The sequence below is a fragment of the Halichoeres trimaculatus genome, unplaced genomic scaffold, assembly GCF_033239565.1.
Source record: "Halichoeres trimaculatus isolate MK-OKI-2021-1 unplaced genomic scaffold, fHalTri1.1 fHalTri1_scaffold_3, whole genome shotgun sequence".
NCBI classification, from domain to species: Eukaryota; Metazoa; Chordata; class Actinopteri; order Labriformes; family Labridae; genus Halichoeres; species Halichoeres trimaculatus.
The window spans coordinates 34903528-34927893 of record NW_027437181.1 but is presented as its reverse complement, the minus strand read 5'-3'; the positions used below and the strand labels follow the sequence as shown (position 1 = coordinate 34927893).

Below are 24366 nucleotides of genomic sequence, written 5' to 3'. Positions count from 1 at the left end.
AGTTAGTCCCATTTGGAGACCAATTTTATTGCCATGACACTCTGACCTGATGTTGCTAACCTACTTCCTTCCTGCATTTGCTCCTTCTTTCCTGTAAACAGTTAATAAAGCATCAACCAACAAGCTGCTACAGTATGCATCATGCCTGTAACGCAGCACAAATCATCACACAGTCGTGTTTTAATTTTTTGGTTTGATTAGTTTTCACAGACTGACATTTAAAGCAACAGTCTATCATTTCTATGGCTGTCAAGGACACAGCGTGTCATGCAAAGAAAGAAGACATTCACTTGTTTCTCTCCACATTGGCAGATTCTTCGACTCCAAAATCAGTACAAATATCCCTCCTGTATTTTATTACCTATTTTTCTGCAATGTAGCAATCCATGCAACAAGTGAGATAATGCTACTTTTCTGCATAGCCACCCACTGAGCAATTTGTCCATCTTCTGTAGATATGGAAATATCAAAGCTTCAAAACATTCAGGAATGAACAAGCAGACATCATCAGGCTGCATCCATACATTAAACATAAAAGGGCCCATGTGATCTCAGCTAACTGAATAACATGTTTCCATCCATGATTAATACACGTCATGGGGACAAACTGAAGCAAATAGAGTCGTAGAAAAGCATGCAGTTTTTTCTCCCTGTGGAAAGCTTGATAAGTGGTTTTGGTGGAGTTAAAAAGAACTATTTAAAGAGCAACACAGACACAAACAAACAGGAACAGATAAATAAAAAGCTTACAGGGAGTGCAGCTGGCTGGCAGGCCAGCTGGGAGCTTCGCCGTCGGGCTGTGCAACCTTTTAAACGCCCTGGGTCCACCAGGGTTAGGACAAGACTTTGCTCTTAAAGGTCTCATCCACACAACCAGGTTTCTTTTCTGTTTCTCATACCTAATTCATTACCTCCTAGATGGAGAGAATAGGAGAGGAGTGTGTGTGTGTGTGTGTGTCAGCTTGAGCTCTGACTGTGTTTGAGCTCTTAAATATGAAAAACGTCTTCCTCTCCCGACGGCCTGAGGATACACAGGAGTCAAACTGAGAGCATATGGGCTGCATAAACAGCATTACAAATCACACCGCTACACACAAACACCCGCCTCACACAGATATATACATTAATGCCAGCAGAAGTCAGCCGGGGTGCGAATCAGCATGTGATGCAGTGAGCGCAGAGCAGAGAGCTTCTTGAATAAACGATCTGTCAGCTAGCTAGCCGGCCCCGCAGCTGACGCATATTGGATCTCTGCATCCAGCAGCAGGTCCTCTATGAGAGCTAAGCTGGGGGGCACTGCTACATAACAGCTCTGTGGAAATTGAACGTAATGCCAGAGTGAATCTGTGTGCTTGTGTGTCTTCCTGCTTGCTAGCATCCTTTTCATCTGTTTACTATCTTTATCCATCCCACAATCCACCTCTGTCTGCGCTGGCATTGGGTTAAAGTTTATCTAACTATATAAAGGGCGGTGAAAATGTCTCTTTTAATTCAAGTAAAGAGTCTAAAAACAAACTCACCCACACACACAGTCGCACACACACACAGTCACACACCAATCCCCATCAGAACCCCTGCCGGCAAACTTTTCCATTCTGCCAGGCAGTTGTGATTACACAAATTTAATTTGTTTTGTTAATTTGTGTATTGATTGGACAAGTGTTGGCCTCTGGCTGGAAGTCTTTGAGTGTGTGTTAGAGTTACTGCGTGTGTGTGTGTGTGTGTGTGTGTGTGTGTGTGTGTGTGTGTGTGTGTGTGTGTGTGTGTGTGTGTGTGTGTGTGTGTGTGTGTGTGTGTGTGTGAATGTGCTTGCCTCCTAAAGCACCTCAGAGCAGGTTTAATGCTTCCAGACATGTTTTCCATTTCCTGTTAACTCCACAGGACACAAATCACTGTGACAAAGATTCTTACTAATACAAGGAAGATCAAAGAGAGCCACAACCAATCAGATCAGGTCTTTAAGATGGTAAGTGAGCCAATTATCTTGAATGTGGGAATATTGACAAGTTGTAAACTGACATCTTGTTACGGTTCAAACACATATGCTTTACTCACAGTCTCTCAATAACATTCATTACTTAAAGTGATACTCCGGGATGGAACAAGTTGGGTCCTATCACAAGGTTTAGGGGCAGAAATGACCCCTACAGCAGTGTTTTTGTGCAGCAGAAGCCCAGAGCGCTCGCACCAGACACCCCCTCCCTGCTCCTCTGCCGGTTTCCTCTGCACTCAGACGGGGCCATATTTTACTTGATCAAAAACACAAATAAACGGACTCCCACCAAAAAAATCTGATATCGGTCAGCATTCACACTTTATTCAAAGTGAACGGCAGGTCGTCCTCGCTCTCATAATCACTCATCTCTACATTGTTATTGCATAATTCGTCCTGGCAGACTACCTGTGTTTGTTGATATCTGGCACGCCACGCGCGAAGCAGTGGCTCTGCAGCGGAGGTAGCGCCGTTTTACGACACGATGAGAACTAGAGCCTTATTTAGAGGTGTTTTTGTGTGAAAGTAACGCGCTGAAAATTCTCTAAATAAAGCGTGAATTCAGACCAATATCAGATTTTTTCGGTGGGAGTCCATTTATTTGTGTTTTTGGTCAAGTAAAATATGGCCCCGTCTGAGTGCAGAGGAAACCGGCAGAGGAGCAGGGAGGGGGTGTTTGGTGCAAGCGCCCTGGGCTTCTGCTGCACAAAATCACTGCTGTAGGGTTAATTTCTGCCCTAAACCTTATGATAGGACCCAACTTGTTCCATTCCAGAGTATCACTTTAAGAGTGGACACAGTGGGCTGTTTTTTTTCCATTTAGTCTCCATAAGAGTTGGGATGTTGTGTGACAGATGATATTAGACTGTGAAAATACATTTTATTAGAGTCAGGGTCAGAAATGTAACTGAACATTTCTTAAAATTGAAATAATTATGGAAAGTTCAATGGACATCCGTCCCTCCACTAGCTGCAGAAGTCAATATCTGGTTGTGTGAAGTTGGCATCACATCTGTCACTGTGACAGAGGTCTGATCTATAAATCTTAAGGCTGCTCCAAGCTTGATCTGATGAGGGCAACTGGACTTGGTAGAGTTTTTGAAGACTGTTCCCCTCTCCTCTGAAAGCTTTCTCAGTTTTAAACAGATTAATGAGCAGAGATGGAAAAAAACTGAGCCTCGAAGGGTTGTCAGTCATGGAAACATGCACTAAAAACACTCAAACACTCTTTCTGTTGTGTGTGCAAGATTTTTAAAGGTCATTAGAGTCAAAAAAAAGTGTTAGTAGACCGTTGTAATGGCTTCTTTCCAAAACTATCAGCCACATTTCTTTTAACAATCACACATGTTCACATTTTGCAGCACATGTTTCTAGCATGGTGTCAATACATTTCCTGAGATCTTCAACACTAATGTTATCGCATGTCTTCAGCAGCCAAAGCCAAAGGGTCTTTGTTTGGAAGTACAACAGATCTGTATGGTTTATTTTAAAGCTCAAACAAATTTGAGGTTGTGGGAAATGACCTAGATCTCCTTATGATGGCTCTGCTCTGTGGTATACTGAGCATCATGATGACTATGTAGATATTTTATGTGATTATTTGGAGAGGGGGTATTCATTAGGAATAACTAAGAAAGAATCTAATAATTTTGGCCATAAATAGGTCTAATTTCTGTGACATCTGCCAAAAAGAGCATATGTACGAATCAACTTAATATTTCCCTATAAGTAAAATTAACATACCCCAGGATCTGGCCCCTACAACCATAGTGTACTTCACTACAAGTTCTGTTACTTTGCTAGGGTAACAAAAACAAATACTGTTTTTAAAATTATGACACTTTTTAAAATCTCACAGTTTTTCTATTCTGACTTTTTGACATTTTCTTTTCTTTTTAGAGAGCAATTTTCTGACCACTTGTGTTATGAAATGTAAAGGTAGTAAATGAAATAAAGATCATCAGATGCTTTGTAGTTTATTTTGCTGTTAAAATGCACCAGGTACAGTTCAGCCATTAACACTTTGTCAAAATAATCTTTATTACCTTGCACAGTTTCATTTAGCGGTATGGTTCTGTTCTGGACTCCCTGCTCTTCTACGTGCTTGTGTACGAGCCATTGTGAACGGCATAAGCAGGGAGTGCAGCAGCAAAAATAAAAACCCATACATAGTAGAGCAATTGACATGAATACATTGACAGGAGGAGCTGGGGTCGGAGATGGGTTGCCAAATGCCATCAGAGGAAGCAGGAAGGAGTTGAGGCTAGAGCTGTTTGAAAAGCCGGACACGGGAGTCAGCCGAGCAATCAGCTGATCTCCACTGATGATGACAGCTAGGCTGTTAGAGCTTGATGTTGTAGCCTGCCTGAACTAACGCTGGGCTTGATTTGTGGCTAAATGCTTAGTACAAAAGAAGGTAGTGATATTTCTTGTCCATGGTTGCAGACAAAAACAGCAGGTTAGCTCCTTATGAGCAAGTTTTCCAAGCAAATGCAAAAGAAAATGATTCAAGGAAACATCCAGTATTCTGATGTTCCTCAAACACAACAGGGTCAGCTCAGGTATGAGTATTATTGAGCCCTACACACACACACACACACACACACACACACACACACACACTGGATACATCAGCTGTGTGTTAGGACCATGTAATCTCTTCTCCCCCAGCAGCCAAAGATTGGGTGCAGTACTCAGTTATGATGCCGGGTGTGTGTGTGTGTGTGTGTGTGTGTGTGTGTGTGTGTGTGTGTGTGTGTGTGTGTGTGTGTGTGTGTGTGTGTGTGTGTGTGTGTGTGTGTGTGAGTGTGTCTCACACCTTCTCTGGCCCACTCAGCAGGGCTGGATGGGTACAGCTGCCTTGCGGCAGGATAAGGGGAGGATGAGTGTGCAGCTTTGGAAAAGCAAACAGGCATCTCAAGAAGAGGCTGAAGGTTTGTGTGTGTGTGTGTGTGTGTGTGTGTGTGTGTGTGTGTGTGTGTGTGTGTGTGTGTGTGTGTGTGTGTGTGTGTGTGTGTGTGTGTGTGTGTGTGTGTGTGTGTGTGTGTGCGCGCATGGGAATATCAATGATTAAATTCAATGTAATGTATCATTTAACTAGGTCTTATAGCAGGGTCTTCCGTTCTTTCTCTCTCTTTCTCTCTCTCACACACACACACACACACACACACACACACACACACACACACACACACACACACACACACACATACAAAGTGTCACTATCAAACTGAAGGTACAGCAGCTTCTCATGTGCCACTTGACATTCATGGATGAAGAATCAGTTTAGGTTATGAAACTGTTTCCTCCTCAGTCACCTGACACGACTTTTCCTCCTCTCTTCTTCCTTCTGTCCCTTCTTCTCAGATTTTTCCTCTCTTTAGTCCAGCTCTCTTTAGTCCAGCTCTGTTCTCGTATTGTAAAATGCTTTTCTTACCCCTCTTTCAACATGTAGTTGTAACGTAAGTCAGGCTGGGACCTGGTTTCGCAGCTCTGACCTAGTCTCCAACTTTAACCCCCCCAAGGAAGGAGAGGTAATAAAGCAAGTTTTGGAAAAACAGACCTCTGCGCTAAAAGTGGTTTTCTCCCCAAGTCTGCCTCATCCCTTCCTCTGATGTTTGCAAGACTATAAAACATTAAGACATCGCTGTAAATTCGAAGACTTTTTGTTGACACCTGGCGGACATGTGAAACTGTACAGACATCCTTCTCTCAGGGAGAGGCTGGAGAGACCTCTCAGCCTCCACCTAGTATCTTGTGACCCTCGACCTTTCTCTCTGGGAACAGGAGAGAAGGAATGCCAGGAGAAGATTTGCTCCCCACCTTCTCCTCAAAGACAAAGACTCTTTGATTCACACAGTTGAGAACAGCACAAAAATGATGTTTTTACACCAAGACTTACATGTACATCTTCACCTTTGCAAACATGTACTGTGTAATGAGAATCATTGATAATGTGTGTGTGAAAACTGCTGTCTTCCCATTATAACATCTTGATTTTTATTTTATTGGGTTCTTAAAGAGGAAAACCTATCATGTTTAGTCTTGATGTGAAGCTTAAATCATAAGAAATGTGATTTTGACCATTACATGTAGGAATCTCTTTACAGCTCAAAGTTATAGTTAGTTAGTGATCTCTGGGACAATCTGATCCACGTGCAGAAAGATGAGACATTGAGGGGCGTCAGCCTAAAGTGACCTCACTGACTCGGCGGGAAAAGCTGAGTAAAACTCCACACCAGGACAAGAACTTTGGGCTCTTTCTTCTACCCTCCTTCCAGGAGGCTAGGCTCTCTCCTTTTATCCTTCTACATGAAGGCTCTTGCTCTTTTCTCTTCACCCTTCTCCACGAAGGCTCTGGCTCTTCCTCCTTCCTTCATCCAGAAGGTTCTTCTTCTCTTCCTTCTACTCCTCAACTGGCAACGCACATGCCAACTCTAAGCTCATCACCGGCTCCAGACTATACAGGCGGAGACGCAAGTCACCTCAGCCCGACTGCATCCAGTCATCTATTGGTGCCTGGGTCTCTCCCTGAGACACCCAGCTGATCGACGGGGATTCCCCCTCATGCGCTGACATCAGGAGACGAGCGCTGCTCACTGCTTTCCCTGCGGTGATTCAACTTTGGAACTCTGCCAAAGTTTCAACCCGATGCCCGGCATCATCGCCGTTGTTCCAGCTGCCCCTGCCCCTGTGAGAATCGACTCTACGGACTCAACTCATCGGACATCACCTCCGTGACGCTCAGATGACCTGCAGCAGGCCTCCAGCCTCTCCATCATCCCTCAACGGACATCCGCAGACATCTGCAGCGGGACCCAGCCACCTCTGTCGCCCCCTCCACTCTCACCATCAGCCCAGAACTTGTGTAAGACAATCTTGCATTCACTGGTATATCGTGGTCAATGCCCCAGAGATCTTGGGTGGGTTAGTTAGTTTATGCGGGTTGGTTTATGTCATTTTTATTCCATTTATTCCGGTTTTTATGATCAGTTTCACTTTCTATTCCTCATTGCATTTATCCTTTTATATCTTTCACCTGTTCATTTATTCATGCACATTTTCCTCCTTTTAGTTAGTAAATAAACTTTTCATATATAAAGAAATTGCTTTCTGTCTTTGTGTGGTTGAAATTAACGGCCTCTGTACACCGTTCAAAAGAATTCACGTTTGATGTAGCGGCCTTTTGATATTGAGACCTGATAATTAATAATTCTATGAATTATTAAATCACAAATTCTTACAGTAAACCTTTCTAGAGTTTCCCTGTTTTCTCCAAAACTGGGTGGTGCCCCGACTTAAATTTAAACTCGCATATTGTAAGTTTAAATGTCTTTTGAAAGTTATACTTTCGCTCCGGTGGAATGCTGGCATTCTGCTGTTAATAATTAACTAGTCATTCTTTGACACCGATTCACGCTACATAGTCACGCCACTGGAGAGGCAGAGAGCAGCTCTCTGTACTGGAGACACATTCAGGGGACTAAGGGCATCCAGAAAACTACAGCTTGTAAATACTTTTTGTCCGAGTCGTGTGTCCGTTGAATAAACTTAGATGAAACAAACAAAGACTGTTTTACTTTGCCTCAAGGAAGTATGTACTTTCCTCTCATGATGGTCTCAGTCATAAGACCCATTTCCACCAAGCAACCGAGCTTGGTTCATCTTGGTACAGCACACATTTTGTGGCATTTCCATCGACTAATCCCAGAACAGGTTCCGAAAGTACTGACCTTTATCATCCCACTTTTTGGTACCCTTGTTTTTGGGGTGCCAGACATGCCAGAAGGTGGACCGCTTTGTAACAAAGAGCCACATGCTAATCACAAAGAGGACACATTGCTGGATGTCTTCAATTGTTGCTCTTTGTTCACTGTGTTGTGTTTGTCTTCTTCATTGGATTTATCAGTGGGGTACGATATGACACGCTATTAAGTAACTGACAGGGTCATTGGCATCTGGCTTACATGCTGCCAACCACAAGGTGGCACTTCTGGCAAACAGGAATTCAGACACCAATAAAATCATGTTTCGTACACAGTCTGTGGATCTTATTCACACCACTTCTCAGGATATGCTGTGTTTGCTTGAATTTCCCATTATTTCGATTTCATCTGTTCACTAACAAGTCCAACATCCTTACTGTCAGCTTCACAGGATTATCCAGATTTGCAGCATTTGGGGGGTGGGGGTTATCGGCAAGCGCTGAAGAGTGAGTGTTAGATCTTCACAGGGAAGGTGCTGGGAGATGTTTCTTGTGGTGGTGTTCCTAGGTCTCTGTCTGCTACACAGATTGTGCTTGTTTGTGTGTGCATATTTTCTTATTTTGTATGTAAAGCTATCCAGGAAAAAAGAAAACCAAGGTCATCAAAGTTTTCGATTGTTTTACTATCATGACATCACTTCCTTCTGACAGTGAAGGAGTGGAGAGTTGGCTCAGAGTGGCGGTCTGCAGCTGGACTTTTTTGAATTGTGGACAAATTGCACAGCTTCTTTATTGAAGTTAAAGACAATGATCCTCGTGGTGACATATTCTTTTTAAGTCATATTTTCAAGCCAGAAGTGTGGCTGTCTGGCGGTCAGCTTGGATTCAGAGAAAACTGACTTGCAGTTACAACAACTGACCACTGAGTGAAGCCCAAAGCAGCAGTGAGCACTCAAGAAGCTGATATGAAGTTACACCTCAGAGACCATTGCATTTAGGAGAAAATGACTTTTTAATTGCTGTGCACTGCAGTAACCACTTTGCACCAGGAGGTTAAAACAATACAAATTGTTACTCATTTTAAAAAAAATACAAAATATGAAAATAAGCAATGACTAGGTCAGGTGGAGAATCATCTTCCTCCTCTCCTGTAGCCATCATTACCTCTGATGCTTGAACTGATCTGAGAGACCAATGCTCTGTGTTTGTTCTATGTTAAACTGGTGACACGCTCACACTGTGCAGGTTTGGCTACACTGCTCTGACAACTCACACATAACAATACAAACACAGTTTACTGTCTTTGGAATTGCATTTTAGAAAAGAAAAGAAAATTTAGCAAAGGCAAAAAAGTTTTAAAAAAAGAGCTCCCATATAAATGTCATGAAGTAAAAGTAAAAAAAAAAAAAAAAATCAAAAGATAATGTAGTAAGTAGAGCCCGACCGATTAATCGGCGGGCCGATTATAGCCTGTCACAGAATAATCAACATCGGCCAAAATGTAGCCGATTATAAAAATTTTGCTCCGCGGAAATTCTGCCGCTCCTGCTCCTGTCACTACTGGTCCTGTGAGTCTGTATGTTGGGCTGCACGCTGCCCGAGTGCCCGGCCCCTCCCCCTCACACGCAGACCATGCTTTGCAGCCGCTCGTCTCCCCCATTCACTCTCAGTCTGCTACAGGAGAGGACGGCAAAAACTTAAATTACTCCATCGTCAGCTGTGACTTTTCAAAACAATGTAACTCTACACTTTAGTGCTCCATGACAAAAACACACTGTTAAGACATGCCGGGAAGAGCATTCAAGGTTTTTTCACGTAAGTTTTAAAGAGTGTGTAACAATGTTTAACGCCATGTAAGTTGTATCTTTTGTGAGACGAACAAAGATAAATGCTACTGTTAAGTCACACGTTCACCATAATCTACAGTAAGACTATAGAACGGCGTTTTAACGTCGTGTAAGTTGCATCTTTTGTGAGATGAACGGAGTTTAAGAGCTACTGTTAATTCACACGTCCACCATCATCTAATACAAGAGTATAATAAGGCGTTTTAACGTCGTGTAAGTTGTTTTTCTGTGAGATAAACAGAGATAAATGCTACTGTTAATTCACACATCCGCCATAATCTAATGTAAGACTATAATACGGCGTTAAAACGTCGTGTAAGTTGCATCTTTGTGAAACGATATACGCATTATGCAACTGTTTACATGTTTACAGTTTGAAAACTTTATTTTTGAATATTTATTTTTATTATACTCTTAAAATACAGTTTGCACTAGTTTGTTCGCACAAATTTGCCTTATTGCCTTATTAATCATTGTGTTTCCAGTTTGATTTTTCCTATTAATCATTGTGTGTTTACAATTTGACTTCTTTTTAAAAATTCATTATTGTGTTTAAAGTTTGACTTTTTTATTTATCATTGCGTGTTTACAGTTTGACTTTCTTTCTACTTACTGTGTTTAAAGTTTGACTTATTTATTTATTATTGTGTTTACAGCTTGTTCTTATTTATCATTGGTTTAAACTACAGTTCTTACGTTGACAGTTTTTTAATTAAAGTTCCTTGTCTTAATTTAATAGTGTTTTGTCTCTGTCTTGAATCATATGGGTATTATAATAATTTGTGTTTATATACAGTATGTGTACTGTGTATATCAATGAATTTATTATATATATCAGCCATTATATCGGATATTGGTCGATATATCAGATATCGGCCGATATATCGGATATCGGCTTTTTTTTGCCCTCAGTATCGGCATCGGCATCGGCCCCAAAAATCCCATATCGGTCGGGCTCTAGTAGTAAGTAAATTTACTTTGTTAATGTCCTACACTGAACTTTGGAAAATTGATTTATCACACATTTTTCACCACTTAAGAAAAAGTAACCCAAAGTAGGTTGGGTATTTTTATTATTTGTCTCTGTTCCTTTTAATCCATCAACCCCTCACAACCAAGCTGAAGTCATAACAAAGAAAAGCTCTTTCTCTTGCTGAAATGTTTTACTGTGTTACTGTTATTCCACCATCGTTTTTAAATTAAGTAACACCATTCCAATAAGAGATATTCAAAATGACTCATTGCTCTTTTCATTGAAAAAGGATTAATCATCTACCATAGCAGGCAAGGAAACTCCTACTTCAGCACAGCAGCACCCAGGGAAGACAAGTGTCTGGAGCAGTAAACACAACAACAGCTGAAGATCATTCAGGAGTGAAATAACAGCTTTATTTTCTCCCTCCTCGCGCTAAAAGTCAAGAATATAGTGTTGAGCTGTCGTCTATGTGGTGGAAGAAAAACTTTGTCCAGGACCAGGGTGAGTAATTCTAACCTTGCAAAGCACCTAACCAAACAACACACTTCCACTGAGCTAGTTGTTAGAGAGCCCAGTGCTGCAGAAACCAGTGACCCAGGTGAGTCATCCAAACAGCAAAAGCTTGTTTCTAAATCCACCAGCTCCAGAAACTCTGAGGAAGCAGGAAGTAGAAGAAGACTGATTACAGAGTGGGTTATTTCTCAGGTACTTATTCAGTTACTTAATGAGCACATGTGACCTATAACTCATTTACAATAGCTTTCCAAGCACACACCGACACCTTTAAAAGATCTTGAGCATTCAGTTCAAGGCTTGTAAATTGTATTCTTGTTTTATTTTGCCGTGATTCAGCCAATTTGATCAGATTCCACATGTAATTATTCACCAAGTCGACGCGTCTCTCTGAGCGTCAGTGCCATCAGCAGCTCTTTGAAACTGTGCATTTCTTGTTCCCTTGTGATCCACCAGTCCTGTCTAATCAGAAAGTTGTGTTTTTGTTGTTCAAGTGAAGACAAGTTCAGCCAGGCAAACCAGCTTAAAGTCCTCCTCACATCCTGAGAATAAACAATAGTGACTAATAATGAACTGCGCAGCTTCCCTCATGTTCTTTGTCGTACTTCTTCACCTTATTTGTTCGCTCTGCACTTGTGATTTCTGAAATCAAACGGTGGCACATTCATTATTTTTGTTTTACTTCTCTTAACTTCAGGTCTGTATATGCTTTTTTTATGTAATCAGCTCTGTGGTTTACAAGAACTGTGAGAGAGACTAAAGGTTCATTAGACTGAACCTCTGGAGATGAGTCTGTACTCCCTGCTGTGTCTGTTGCTCTCTTTGTAAAACCCTGTGCGAGCTTCGCATGATTGGTGTGGTTTACAGTTTAAAGCTGGACTTCTGTAATATATGGTGCCAATAATATCCTTTTATATTAGAAATCAGATAGAAAGCATTCATTGTTGTTCATATCAGATATATTGGAGGTGTTTTTCAGATCGAGGCTGATAAATATGTTTTAATAATATTTGTAAGTCAGATGGCTTTGTGCTTTGGGCGTTACAGCAAACAAACAAAAAAAAATCTTTCTCGGTCCCTGTTGATTTATGATAAGAGACTTGGAACAAAATACTGAAGAAGCAGCTTTACCTTGCCTTGAGGAAACATTTGCTGTTCTCAATGGGCAGAATTTGTTTCATGATGTCTTAAAGAATAATTGCTGTTAGTTATGAGAGAAGTGTTTACAGTCTTTAGATGGAAGTGTAGCAAACAAACCTCCAACACAAAAGGGACAAGGGAAACAATATCATAAACTGTTTTTAATTAAACTCCATCAAAGATAAGTGGTTGGTTAACTTTGACCCTCTGTAACAGTCTCTGGAGTGCAGAGTGGGTTTGTTGGTGTCTGACAACTTCCAAAACCAGTGGAAGCTGCACCCAACTTCTGTCTTGTATGATGCTGTAACTTTCACTTCACTGGCAGACCTGGTGAAATTTCATGTATACAGACTGTTTCTATATTTCATAAGATCAATCACACTGAATTGAAATGGTGTAAAATGGGGGAACAATTTTGAAATGAATGGCTGTTATGGAGGAGATGCTGTTTGATTCAGCTGTTTCACAAACTGGCTCTTAATTCCAGTTGTTTTTCTATTACAGTAAATTATTGGAGGGCAGCAGGGTCAAAGAAGGGACTCATAGATTATCTTGCTCTTTGCCGTCAGGCAGGTCAACAAGGCCATGTCCGCTGAAATTAGTTGCAGAGATAAAGAGGCCAAAGATCTCAGAGAGAAAAAAAAACAACAACATGGTGTCTAAGCCTGGAAAATAAGACTGAAAGAATGATCCTTAAAGGCTGTTCGCTTGTGAAGTTGGATGTGCCAACAGTGGTGCGTAATTAATTTCCAGTTCCAGTAATTCCTTCACTCATGAGTGAATACTTGATCTCACTCGGTCTGCTGTTTGTGTGAGTTTACTCATTAATAAACATTTGATTCATTTTCAGAACACATGGCAGCACATAGAAAAAGTAACACCTCATCTGCTCATCTCTGCAATCTGTCATCTGGTGCTGTTACGGCTTAGTCGAGCGGCAAGATATAAAGCTGATGCTGTTCAGAGTTCAAAACTGCAGTTCATCAAAAGTCCACCTGAGGGCTGGCCAAAGAAAGATCAGAAACCACAAACAAACCAGGCCAGAAAAAACACAGAGATTAACAGCAAAAATAATTATGTTTGAAGCCTGGTCCCAAAAAAAATCAGTCTTGTCTGTCCGCACTGATTGTACACACTGTGAATTTTGTCAGAAGTCATGATTCTAAAAGTTATTTAGTTTATGAGTTTTGCCCATATAGGGGCACGGCTGGCTGTCTGCAAAGATGTTTACTCATCTTAACTATAACAAAGATAGTTTGACTCAAGATTTTTCAACATGGGGATCCAGTGATGATCTAAATTCTCAGTACATTGCTGATTACCAAAATGGTGTTTTATGTTTCTGTTATGGTTAAGCCACCGACATGTCCAAACTCTTGAATCAAAATTATTTATTTTAAATGAATGCAATTATTGTTGTTTATTTAAAAGTTCTTAAGTTTTGTTCCTGAACAGAAAAATGGGATAAAATTGTTTTCATGGTTTATGTTATTCTTTATGAATTTCTGACCTCTCTGAGAATTCTAGTTTCTGGCTTAAACTTGGGAATAAAATCATGAACTTTATAATCCTGACTCTGGTTTACAATGGTGGAGCATAGGAAACTCACTGAAAGAGAAGGAGTCTAAATTAAAGCATTTCATGATGCTGCATGATTTTCTACGGAAGAGGATTAGGGTCACTAAAAAAAAAAAAAAATCCTTTTTCAATTATTATTACTATGTCTTTCTAAAAAAAAGTCAGGATTCAGACTTTTTTCTTTCTCCGGAAGAAAAATATGTATATATCTTTCTAAGAAAAAAAAAAATATATATATATATATATATATATATATATATATATATATATATATATATATATATATATATAAGGCTGGATGTGGCATATGTCTGTTTATCCCTTTTCAGATCAGACATTATGTGTAGGTTTTTTGGGATTGTGTCATCACTCTTAAATGTCAAAAAGTCAGTTAAAACTTTACAACTTTACACTCCCTCAATGTGAATTCAAAAAATCTTAAAAGTGCACCATCCTCTCTATGAGTGTTTCAGCGAATCACAGCACATTTCATGAGTCACGTGTCTTGAAAAAGACAACACTGTTTGAACCGACCTACATGTTGCAACTTGCCTGAAAGGTGTAAAGATCCCACCCCTGTTAGAAGACTTTTTACCTTTTTGTTATTGGTCTGTGCATATTTACCACTGTACTTTTATTATTATTATTATTTTTTTTTTTTATTACAATCCAGAAGGGATTTATTATTTCACTCTATTTGATGTGTTCTTGTTGTAATGTTTGCAATTCACAATTTCTTGTTTGATGTAAGTCTGTACATTTTCCCGTTGTGAGATGAATGAAGGGTTATCTTATTTTATCTTTTTTTATCTTATCAACACATGCATGTTGGATCCGGTCTATATGGGTAAAGTTATGTGTAAATGGGTTATTATTGTTTGGGACTGAAAATTACAGGAAATTTCTTTCTCTTCTTTCAGAAACACAAAAAACAGGTTGTTTTATACTCTGATCTGCCAAAACAGGGAGCAACACAGCACTCTCGGGAACATGTGATGTCACCACTTGACAGCGGGGCAGTTGATACCAAGCCAAAGCCATTACTGGACATGATGAGGATCAAAGTTCAGCACAGAAATCTCCTCCCACACTATTAACAAAGCCCCGAACAAATAATTTCATCACTACACAATCTGTTACATTGACAGACTTAAATATATGAACATTTTAATGCAGCGACATTAAGCTGCAGCACAGCCCAGGCGTGTTGGTGTATTTGTTACAAGCAGCAGCTGAACCTTGAAACAAGTTAATTAGAGCTCTAAATATGTACAGCCTGACTCTAATGAGACTGTGCAGGGACAAATCAGCCTAACTCCACAAACCCATTAACTCTTTCTGCTCCAACAGCACATGCTGCCTGGCTCTCAGATGCACAACGCGCCTCTGACATCAGCCAAAGATGAAGAAATAATTCTAAATCCACTTTAGAAACCAGTTTATTACACACACGCACATTCACACATACACACACACACACACACACACACACACACACACAAAGCACGTCCAGCTCTCCAGGCAGACCTCACCTCCCACACATATTACTTTGGCAGCGACAGAACAACAGCCTCCTTCCCGAGAGAGAGGACCAGTGCAAGGGAAGAAGTTGCAAAGGGAGACAAGGAGGCGTTAGTCTCTCAGATTAAAACACTAAATATACCGAAATGTTCGAGACATTTTGTTCCCCGTTTCCATCTGTCTGTAATTCTGTCTGCCCGCTGCCCTCAGTTCAACTACCTTTATTGTCTTCAAAGTTCAATAATATTCCTTCAGCAGCTAGAGAGACTTACAATTTCCCTAAAGAGCTGGAGATGTAAACCTGTCGAAGCAGAGTTTACGTAAGTTTTCACTTCATTCTCACAGTGATGAACCATACGTCATGGTGAGGCTGCAGTACATGTGTGCATGTGAATCATCTACACTGGAATCAGAGCAGTTCATACCAGAAAGCATAATGCATCACTTTTGATAAGATCAGATCATGTCATTTGTGTTTGAGCTGTGTACAAGTGACTGTCTGTGCCAATTCCTGAGGTTGCAGCAGAAAAAGTCAGCTTCTCCCAAACCGACTGAGGATGATTTGTGGCTTTTGAAATATACAGACATGCCAATTTTTTTTATTTTAATTTTTAATTTTGCATTTTTCTATGCGCTTGTTCTTTTGAGATATAGAAAAACAACTATTATTCTTTAAAAAAAAAAAAAAAATCACGTGTTTTGGAAAAAAAAATAAAAATCTTCAGTCCTGTCTGTAGCTGCAAGCTGCTGTCTCTTCAAGGCTACCTGCTTCACAAAGCCCCTCTCCTCTCTGATTGCCCAGCCCTTTGGAGGTCTGTCAGGAGAATAGCTATGGACAGATTTTGGTATTCGAAGCCCAACCCTTTGACAAGTCATTAACCAGTTCGGATATCATTATGTGATGACCTCATCATTTCAGCAAGATCTCGTAAAGGTCTTCTAAAGATCTCATGAAGATGTCTTTATCTTGCGAAGATCTTTTGCAATTTTTGTAATGGAGCAATTGGATCAGTTTTCAGGCAGGTTCTGGGATTTCTACAGCATATGAATATGCAGAGGTTTAAAAATCCTCATTCATTTATTTTGGACATAAAGCATTATTACTTTGTATCCATCAGTGTTCGGCCCATTACTGAAAAAAAGCAATATATTACTCATTACTCGTTACTCATTCTAAAAGTAATTTTATTACTTTACTTATTACTCCTTGTCAAAAGTAATATATTACATTACTGATTATATTACTTTTATTTACACTACACAAAATTGGTCAGTGTGTCCTTTCTCTTCATGATTCTGAATTTTTTACAGGGCCTCTGTGTGAATGTAAGAAGTAAAATTGCAGTCATGAAGGCACCAATTTACATGCTATATGAAATACACATCTGGTTAAACTAAGGATGAGAGACAATTTTTAAAACATCTTTTTTTTTTCAATGAAGCATTTATTGGTTTTTTTCAACAATAAAACCTGTGATAGGGCTTCTGACTGGCACTTTGTCAAGAATCTGTCTGAAAGATGGAGATTCAACCGTGGAGATAGGCAACATTTCGTACACCACATACTCAGCCACGAGTTTCATTAGTTCCTTTTCGCTTACAGTCTGCTGCTGTCCCCGACTGAAATCCAGTCTAGGTTGTCTAGGCACAGTAGAACAACAGGGATCCCCCTCCGCGGTAGCGGAAGGCTCATTGGCTCGTTCATTTCGACAAGCTTCACGTTGTTGTGCTGTCGACGTAGGTGCTTTAGAAGGTTTGAGGTTGTGTTTCTTGCAGTTGAAAGATATCTGGTACCAGGGCACAATCTGCATCTAACAACAATGTTCTTGTCATCTTTACTCCCGCCGAAACAAAAATAATGGGCACATTTCCAGCCGTTAAATGTTAGCCTGTCCTGCTTCATCTTTCAAGCAAGCTAAGGTTGCCAGGTATGTATGGCTAATGAAAAACAACCCCCTCTGCAAAACACAGTATCTGTGGCAGCGCCCCAAAGGATGCCCAGTTCACAGGAAAAAAACTCAAACCTGGCAACCATGAAGTGAGCTATTTTGCTGCTCGGCTTTACTTTACTTTACTTTATTAAGGATCCCCATTAGCACTTGCTAAGAGCATGGCTGATGCGCCCGATGAAAATAATCTGCATATCTTTACATTTTAAATCATTGTGGGTGTATAACAACAGTAACGGAGTAACAAGTTATTTTTTAGTGAGAGTAACTGTAATAATATTACTAAAAATTACAGAGTAATTTGTTACACTACTGGTTACTAGTAAAAGTCATATTATTACAGTAACGCGTTACTAGTATTGCGTTACTGCCCAACACTGGTATTCATGTTTGAATTATTTGGGAAATACACTACCCTGGCTCTGATATTGAGTACCAACTCTTTTAAATTCAACCCCTTTTCATACCTGGACTGTTTTTGGCATACAGGGGTTAGTTTTGAGCTCACTGGGACAGCTTCCAGTGCCCTTTCCAGTCCCCTCAGTATTTCAAATCATGGTTTGTTTTTCACTAAAAAAATAATGTCAGACCAACACAAAGTCACAATTCTCTGTATTGTGGGATAAATGAGAAAAGAAGAAGTACAAAAAAAGACAACAGCAACGTTGTCCTGGCTCAAAGGCGACACTGACTGAGGCTGAGATGGATAAATTATACTCTCACCACATCTATCACCACATGCATAGTTGAGTTCTTTTCTGCTTTTATTTGTGTGTGAGGGCCTGATGGCTCCTTTTTACCACACACTAATGGTTTGAATTTCCTAATAGAGAATTAGATCAGAGCATAGTGATGCAGATGTTCTCTTTGTGAGACACATTGAAGTAGTTTGTCTGTTTTTTTTTCAATAAATGTGAGCTATGAAAAGCAGTTTATCCCCTGTACTTCTTTATCAACTGTAGAAATTTAAAACAATAACATTCACTGAAATTATCTACATAATACAAACTCAAACAAAACAATAGGAGAACTCACACTCATTTCCTTCCACTTAAGGACCTGCTTCTCATCACATTTCCTAACCTCTTGTGTCATAATTGCTGTGCTGTTTTCCGTCTCACAGTCAAACGTGTCGTGTTCTTCTCATCATAACACTTTCACACCTTTTAGTGTTGTGTTTCACACCTGGAGGCTTTTTTTCACAGGGTGTAGGTGAGGTCACAAAGTTTGTTGTGGAAAGAAAATAATAATAATCTTTGTACTATTACCTTCAAGCCCCGTGTCGTAACTGTCTGAGAGCCATAGCTGTTATATTGAGTCATAAAAGTTCTTTCCTGCTTTCTTTGTACTTGAAAGAAAATGCCAAAGAGGAGTAATTGGCCTTGTACCATTCATGGTTTCATCAAAAACAGAATTTTATCGAAGCAGACAAAAACTGTCTGAGGCGTTCAATGTGACATTTAGCAAACTTGTTAGAGTGCTTGCTAATGGAACAATTCTTCCAAATGGTTTATTCAAAGATGGTTTGTGTACAGTCAACTTCTGCCTCATAAGTGTGGATTTTTTTCCTTCAGCAGTTAAAAAAGGACTGAAGTGGAATAATTTATCCCGACTCCCTGGTTTGCATAGGGAAGAAAAAGTGAGACCTTCACTGAAACTGAATGAAAAACCAAAGGTGGCGAGAAACAACGGCCAAAGTCTTCAATCTGAGGAGCCCCATGATTCAAAAGAGGACTGCTATACATCTGGACACAATGCACTCATTGATGTAAGACTGTAAAAACAAAATGGATGTCATCTTGCTCGGCTCGAAGTGAGGTCACCATAAAAACTGCTCTCCCTGGTGGCTGGCTGCAGTATAGGTCCAAAAAATCTGTCTCTCCAGTCATTCCAGATGAGCTGTGGTCAAACTTTAAAAAATTAATACACCTTGTAGAAATGTTTCTTACATCTTCTTTTTTTCTGAGAAGTTTTGTTTTCATTAGTTATAAGAGGTCAAAAACAGGGCTTTACGTTGAGCTTCTCAATGACTGACAGCTGCCTTGGTGTGTATTTTTGGAGAGGATTGTAAAATATATCCGTAGATAGAGTCAAGAAGTGATTAGACTCTCAGAAGAAAAAAAAAAAGATTTTTTTTGTCACCCCGCTCCACTCAGATTTTCTCTGAGTCCCTCATAGCCTTTACTGCGCAGACTCTTGCTGCACAACTGCTACCAACGGCTGCACCTGTGAGGGGGGTATTCTGACTTCAAAACCGTACAATGGTTAATAGTGGAGCCACGCTGTCCACTCTATATACAGTCAATGGTTTTGACAGTTACTTCTGTAGAAGAGATCTCTCATGGAAACTTAATGTCATATCAAACTAAAATTACAACAGAGAGATGTGAAAGGACGATAGAAAACAGTAATAATACCTGCCCATCTTCGTCCCCAAACCAAAACATGCAACAGACTTCTCTAAACAGAGGTGATGGATTTTCTACCCCAACAACTCTCAAAACAAGGTCAGTGATTCTACTAACAACCCCATACTGCCTGACTCAGAGGCTTGTATCTTCTAGCTCATCCACAAGCCTGTGTAAAACTAAAGACACGAGACTTCTTCAGCCCAGTTTCTTTTGACAGAGAATCCTGGTATCCCAAAACCTTACCTTCGATGGCAGTGCTTTATTCTCATCATACACTGGTAAACCTGTTTCAGCCAGAGCTAACTCTAGACTGTACTCTTTATCTCCCTATACTCTTCCATTTTCAACTAGGCTCCTAAGTGGTCTACATATCTATTCTTGCCAACATCCAATGTCAAAATAAATGATGATGGCTTGTGTGTAATTTTCATCAAATGATATTCCAAACAATGGATTCTGAAGTTTCCTCACTAGCTGCTTAGTATAAATTGTAAACGTAAGATTCATTAACAAGAGTAGATATCTGTACTGAGACACAAGCTCAATCAGTGTACCCTGGTTGATGGAAATGAAAGCAGATGTGTTGGTTTAGATTTTGCATTTGGAAACAGCATGACGCTTTTAACAAGTTTGAAAGATAAAAATGTTGTTGAAAAGTATCAAAAGCAGGGAGAGAGTTAAGATGAGAGTAGATGCTGAGCAGTACACCACAGAGTCATCAGCAAAGAAATGAAAATGTGCATTTGAAACACTTTAATAAGCCTCCCAGCCTTGAGAATTTTGCTAATTTCACCTTTCCTGTCAGTGATAGGCTTATCCTGAGACAAAAAAAGGAGTCCATCCAAACTGTCTCCTCTCTGCTAACGTGCTGGTTTGGACTGGATACTTTAAAACTTTCTCTTTGGATGATGAGAATCAGGATGAGACGTCATGCAGCTTGAAATGCCTCCTACCTATGGCGATGAAGTCCTCGTGGTCCCAGGCCTGCAGCTGGGCTAAGGGGCCACTGTAGAGCAGCAGTCCATCAACCACATCCGTGATGAACTCCAGAGACACATGGCTCTCAAAACAAGGCATCATGGGAGGAAACCAGGCATATCCGTTGCCTTGGAAACTGTGCTTGTTCTGCTGGCACTCAGGCCCCTCGTACTGAGCAGGGCATTGGCACCTTGGGAGGAAAAAGGAAATTGTGAGCCAAAATGACATGAATTAGTGAACGTAGAATACTGAGGGTGTTTTTTTTTCCTCTTTGTCATTCCTTGACAATTTGAAACCCTCGTAGGTTTGAAACTATGAAAGCTTAATGTGAATTAAAAACACTTTTCTTTCTCCTCCTTTTCTTGCTGGCACTACTACAGTCTTCAGCTTTTCTATCTGCCCTCTTTTCCACTCTAGTTGTTTTCTCTTTTTAGACAGCTTTCCCCTTTGGCTATCTGTGTGTCTCTCCCTCTCTCCGTCTGTTACACAGATGCAGATCTTCTCATTAGCAGGAAAACCACAGGGAGGTTCACTACATGACTGGGAAACTCCTTTCTTTGTGTTTTCCATACACTCAGAGCTCATCTGCCCTCAGCTTCCTGTCAGCTATCAGCTCCTCTCTGTAACCAAGTTCCAGCCTCTGGTTCAGGAATAGAATATTTATTTATTTATTTATTTATGCATCTTTTTTTTTTTTTTTTTTACATTTCTTCCATCACATTTCATGTTGTGTGGAAGACATATTTACGTGTCTCATTTACATCATTCATTTATCTCATGCTGTGTGCTGATTTAGAAAGAAATAAACAAATAGAATATTTTGGCTTCTTTGTTCATACTCAATCTGTTTCGAACAAGCAAAACAAGCAGAGCTGGAGCCATTAAGTTTGTACAGAGCTTAGAGAAATCTGTAACACTTTCTGTGAACCCAACACTTAAAATGCACCATGAACACAACAATATAACCACATAAATGCATTTATAAGGCTCTATAACAGTTTTTATAGGTGATAAGAGGCATTCATAACAACATTAACACTGTTTATGAAGTCTTTTATGCTGTGAGCATAATGCTTCATACCTAATGAAAACGTTACATCATCTTCTTCAGGAGTCAAATAAAAAGCCTGAACCTGGACGACACTTCCATCATTTGAAAAACGTTGAAAACATCATAAGGAAAACACTGATATCAGTACTTTCCACGCTTGTTAAAGGGGACATATCATGCTTGTTTCTCCTTTTCACTATGCCTGTAAAGCATTTCTACCCTCAGTACAAGTCATTTAGTTCCTTCATTGCCCCACAATAGCGTTCTCAATGTCCTCATTTTAGGCCATTCTGAAGATCTCGTTGAAACACTCTGTTTCACGAATGACCTCCAGTAACCTCGCAACGTCACAGCCCTTTGTGCTCTGATTGGTCAGTTCTATCAGAGGGGTGGAGGGGGTAGAGCCAGGGGGCGGTTTTTGCAGCATGGCAATATTTGCAAAATCGCCACATTGAATAGAAAAACTTCACTGTAAGGCATTGAAAGCACCAATAAAATGGCAGAGTGTAGGATACGTCCTTTTGTATTGGACCCCGAGTCAGACCCGGACAGTTCTGCAGCTCAGGAGGAAGAAAATCCACCTGGACACAGATCATCTCAGGACGCTTCAGTGTGGTGAGTCAAACTGGTACTGTAACATGTATAGTTTATACGTGGAAATATAGGCAGACTTCACCAATAAACTATTTCTATAACAGGGCTCCATCCTGCTCCTTCACTTTTTTCTGTCTGTTTTATCCATCATGCTGAAAGTGTAGTCTAAAGATCGCCTCTACCGTCAGTTCCTCACTATGTTATTACCGCAGCATTATTGTGGTCCAGGTTCACAGTGCATGTCAGAACAAATATCACAGTCTCACAAGTATTACGACGTCTGCTAAAACTACAGTGTTTTAACTGCTAATTCACCATGTAAAGCCGAGCTGCTCAGCAGAGCAGAGTCCCTGCATCCAGCACTCAGTCAAGTTAGCCAGAGCTAGCAGGGAGCTTTATTTATACTCGGCTCTTGGTGGGTGTATCCCTCGGTGGTGGTTGTGTGACTAACTGATATCACAGAGGAGGAGCTGCTTTATCAGATTACTCCAATAAAAAGAAAGGATCCTCGTGTCGTCATGAAGGTCGAAATCTCGAAGCCAAACGTCAATGACCTATTTTCAGAGGCATCAAATCTCGTTCTAGGATATCAGAAAAAATACAATATCTCATTTTTTGAAAATTCAGGGGGTGTAAGGTCTTGTTTTCAACTGTATCATTTTATATGTAAGTATTAAATCACGGATCAGCATGATATGTCCCCTTTAAGGTTAGCGTTAGGGTAAGAGTTAGATTGTGGATTCTAAATGTTTTACACTGACATCTGCTCTGGACAGTTTATTTGAAGACCTCTGAATAAGTTCAATGACATGTTTTCTTTCTTTTTTTTTTTTTTAAGACAACATTTTTGTCCTACCATTTATTTACATGCACAAAATACATATTAGAAATGTTTCATAGGGTCATATCATCATTAATAACCTCAGACAGTGCTGCGACTTTCCTTGAATTTCCCATAGCATGTTGTAAGTATCATTTAGGGTGTATTCACACCTGGATCGTTTGGGGCAGTTGTTCCAAAACAATGAGCAGCCCCTCCAAAAGTCTGGTTCGTTTGGGCATGTGTGAACACAGTAATTGTGCTCGGATGCGGACAAAACAAGCGAGTCAAGATTGCTGAAAATAGGTGGTCACGGCTTGCTTCTTTTCGAGCCCTGTAAGCGGTTCCTGTGCAGTGAGAACACAACCGCCCCAGCACAACTGACTCATAACTGTGACTCACACTGTAGTGATGGGGGCAGTAATGAGCCTGGTTGACAACTGTCAAACAGTAGAAGAAGAAGAAGAAGAAGTAGAAGAAAAAGAAGTAGAAGAATCAACCACAGCAGCAGAAGAAGAGAAGGCTGAAAAACTGAGGAAAATGAGTCATGGGCTCACGTGCAGGAGCAGTAAAAAAAAGTGCCCAATCAAAGTGCCTTAACGCAGTCAGGACTCTTGGAAAAAGCTACATATGTTGATCATATAGCTCATACTGTTAGCCAGATAAATGCTAACTGCAAACTAGCCGCACACATTGTTGATGCTCCATGACTGTTCTTTCCTGAGAAAAGCAGGTAAGAACATGAATGAATGAATGAATGAATGAATGAATGAATGAATGAATGAATGAATGAATGAAGATAAGGAAACTCCCTGTCTCCCAGGTATGATTTCTGACTAGTGAGAAAAAAAAAATTGATTGCATGTGACATTTATTCACAACTTTGGACTGCAAGAGACTTTTGCCTTGTGAACACCAACAAACCAAGTGACAACCGCTACAATTATCATTTTGCCCCTGAATCAGAACAAAGAAAACACAGCACAGGTGTGAATACGCCCTAAGACATTCTTCCATTTGAGAGCCATAGATGTGAAAAACTGCAGTAAGTCTATATAATCCCCATTTAGAACTGCTACAAGAACTGTAAAAAATTGTATAAATTCATTCATAAGGTTTCATAAATGTGCTTTAGATGGATTTAGTGATGAGCTTATAGAAAGTTTTACTGAATTTATCTAGTTTTGTGTAATCTTAATGACTCTAGCTCTGCTAGATTTTATTTGAAACAGATTAAGTCTGAACCACATAAACCAGACATGTTCAAAGTCAGGCCACATGTCCAATCTCA

At 40.1% G+C, this 24366-nt stretch overlaps 1 protein-coding gene across 1 annotated transcript in view; it reads right to left on the bottom strand.

Moving 5' to 3' along the window:
• Positions 1-24366, bottom strand: part of LOC141787560 (neural-cadherin-like) — a 477836-nt gene that overhangs the window by 110174 nt on the left and 343296 nt on the right. Inside the window, exon 27 of the mRNA XM_074666057.1 lies at positions 20586-20800. Within this exon, the coding sequence (XP_074522158.1) occupies positions 20586-20800 (215 nt within the window). The remainder of the gene's footprint in view (positions 1-20585; positions 20801-24366) is intronic.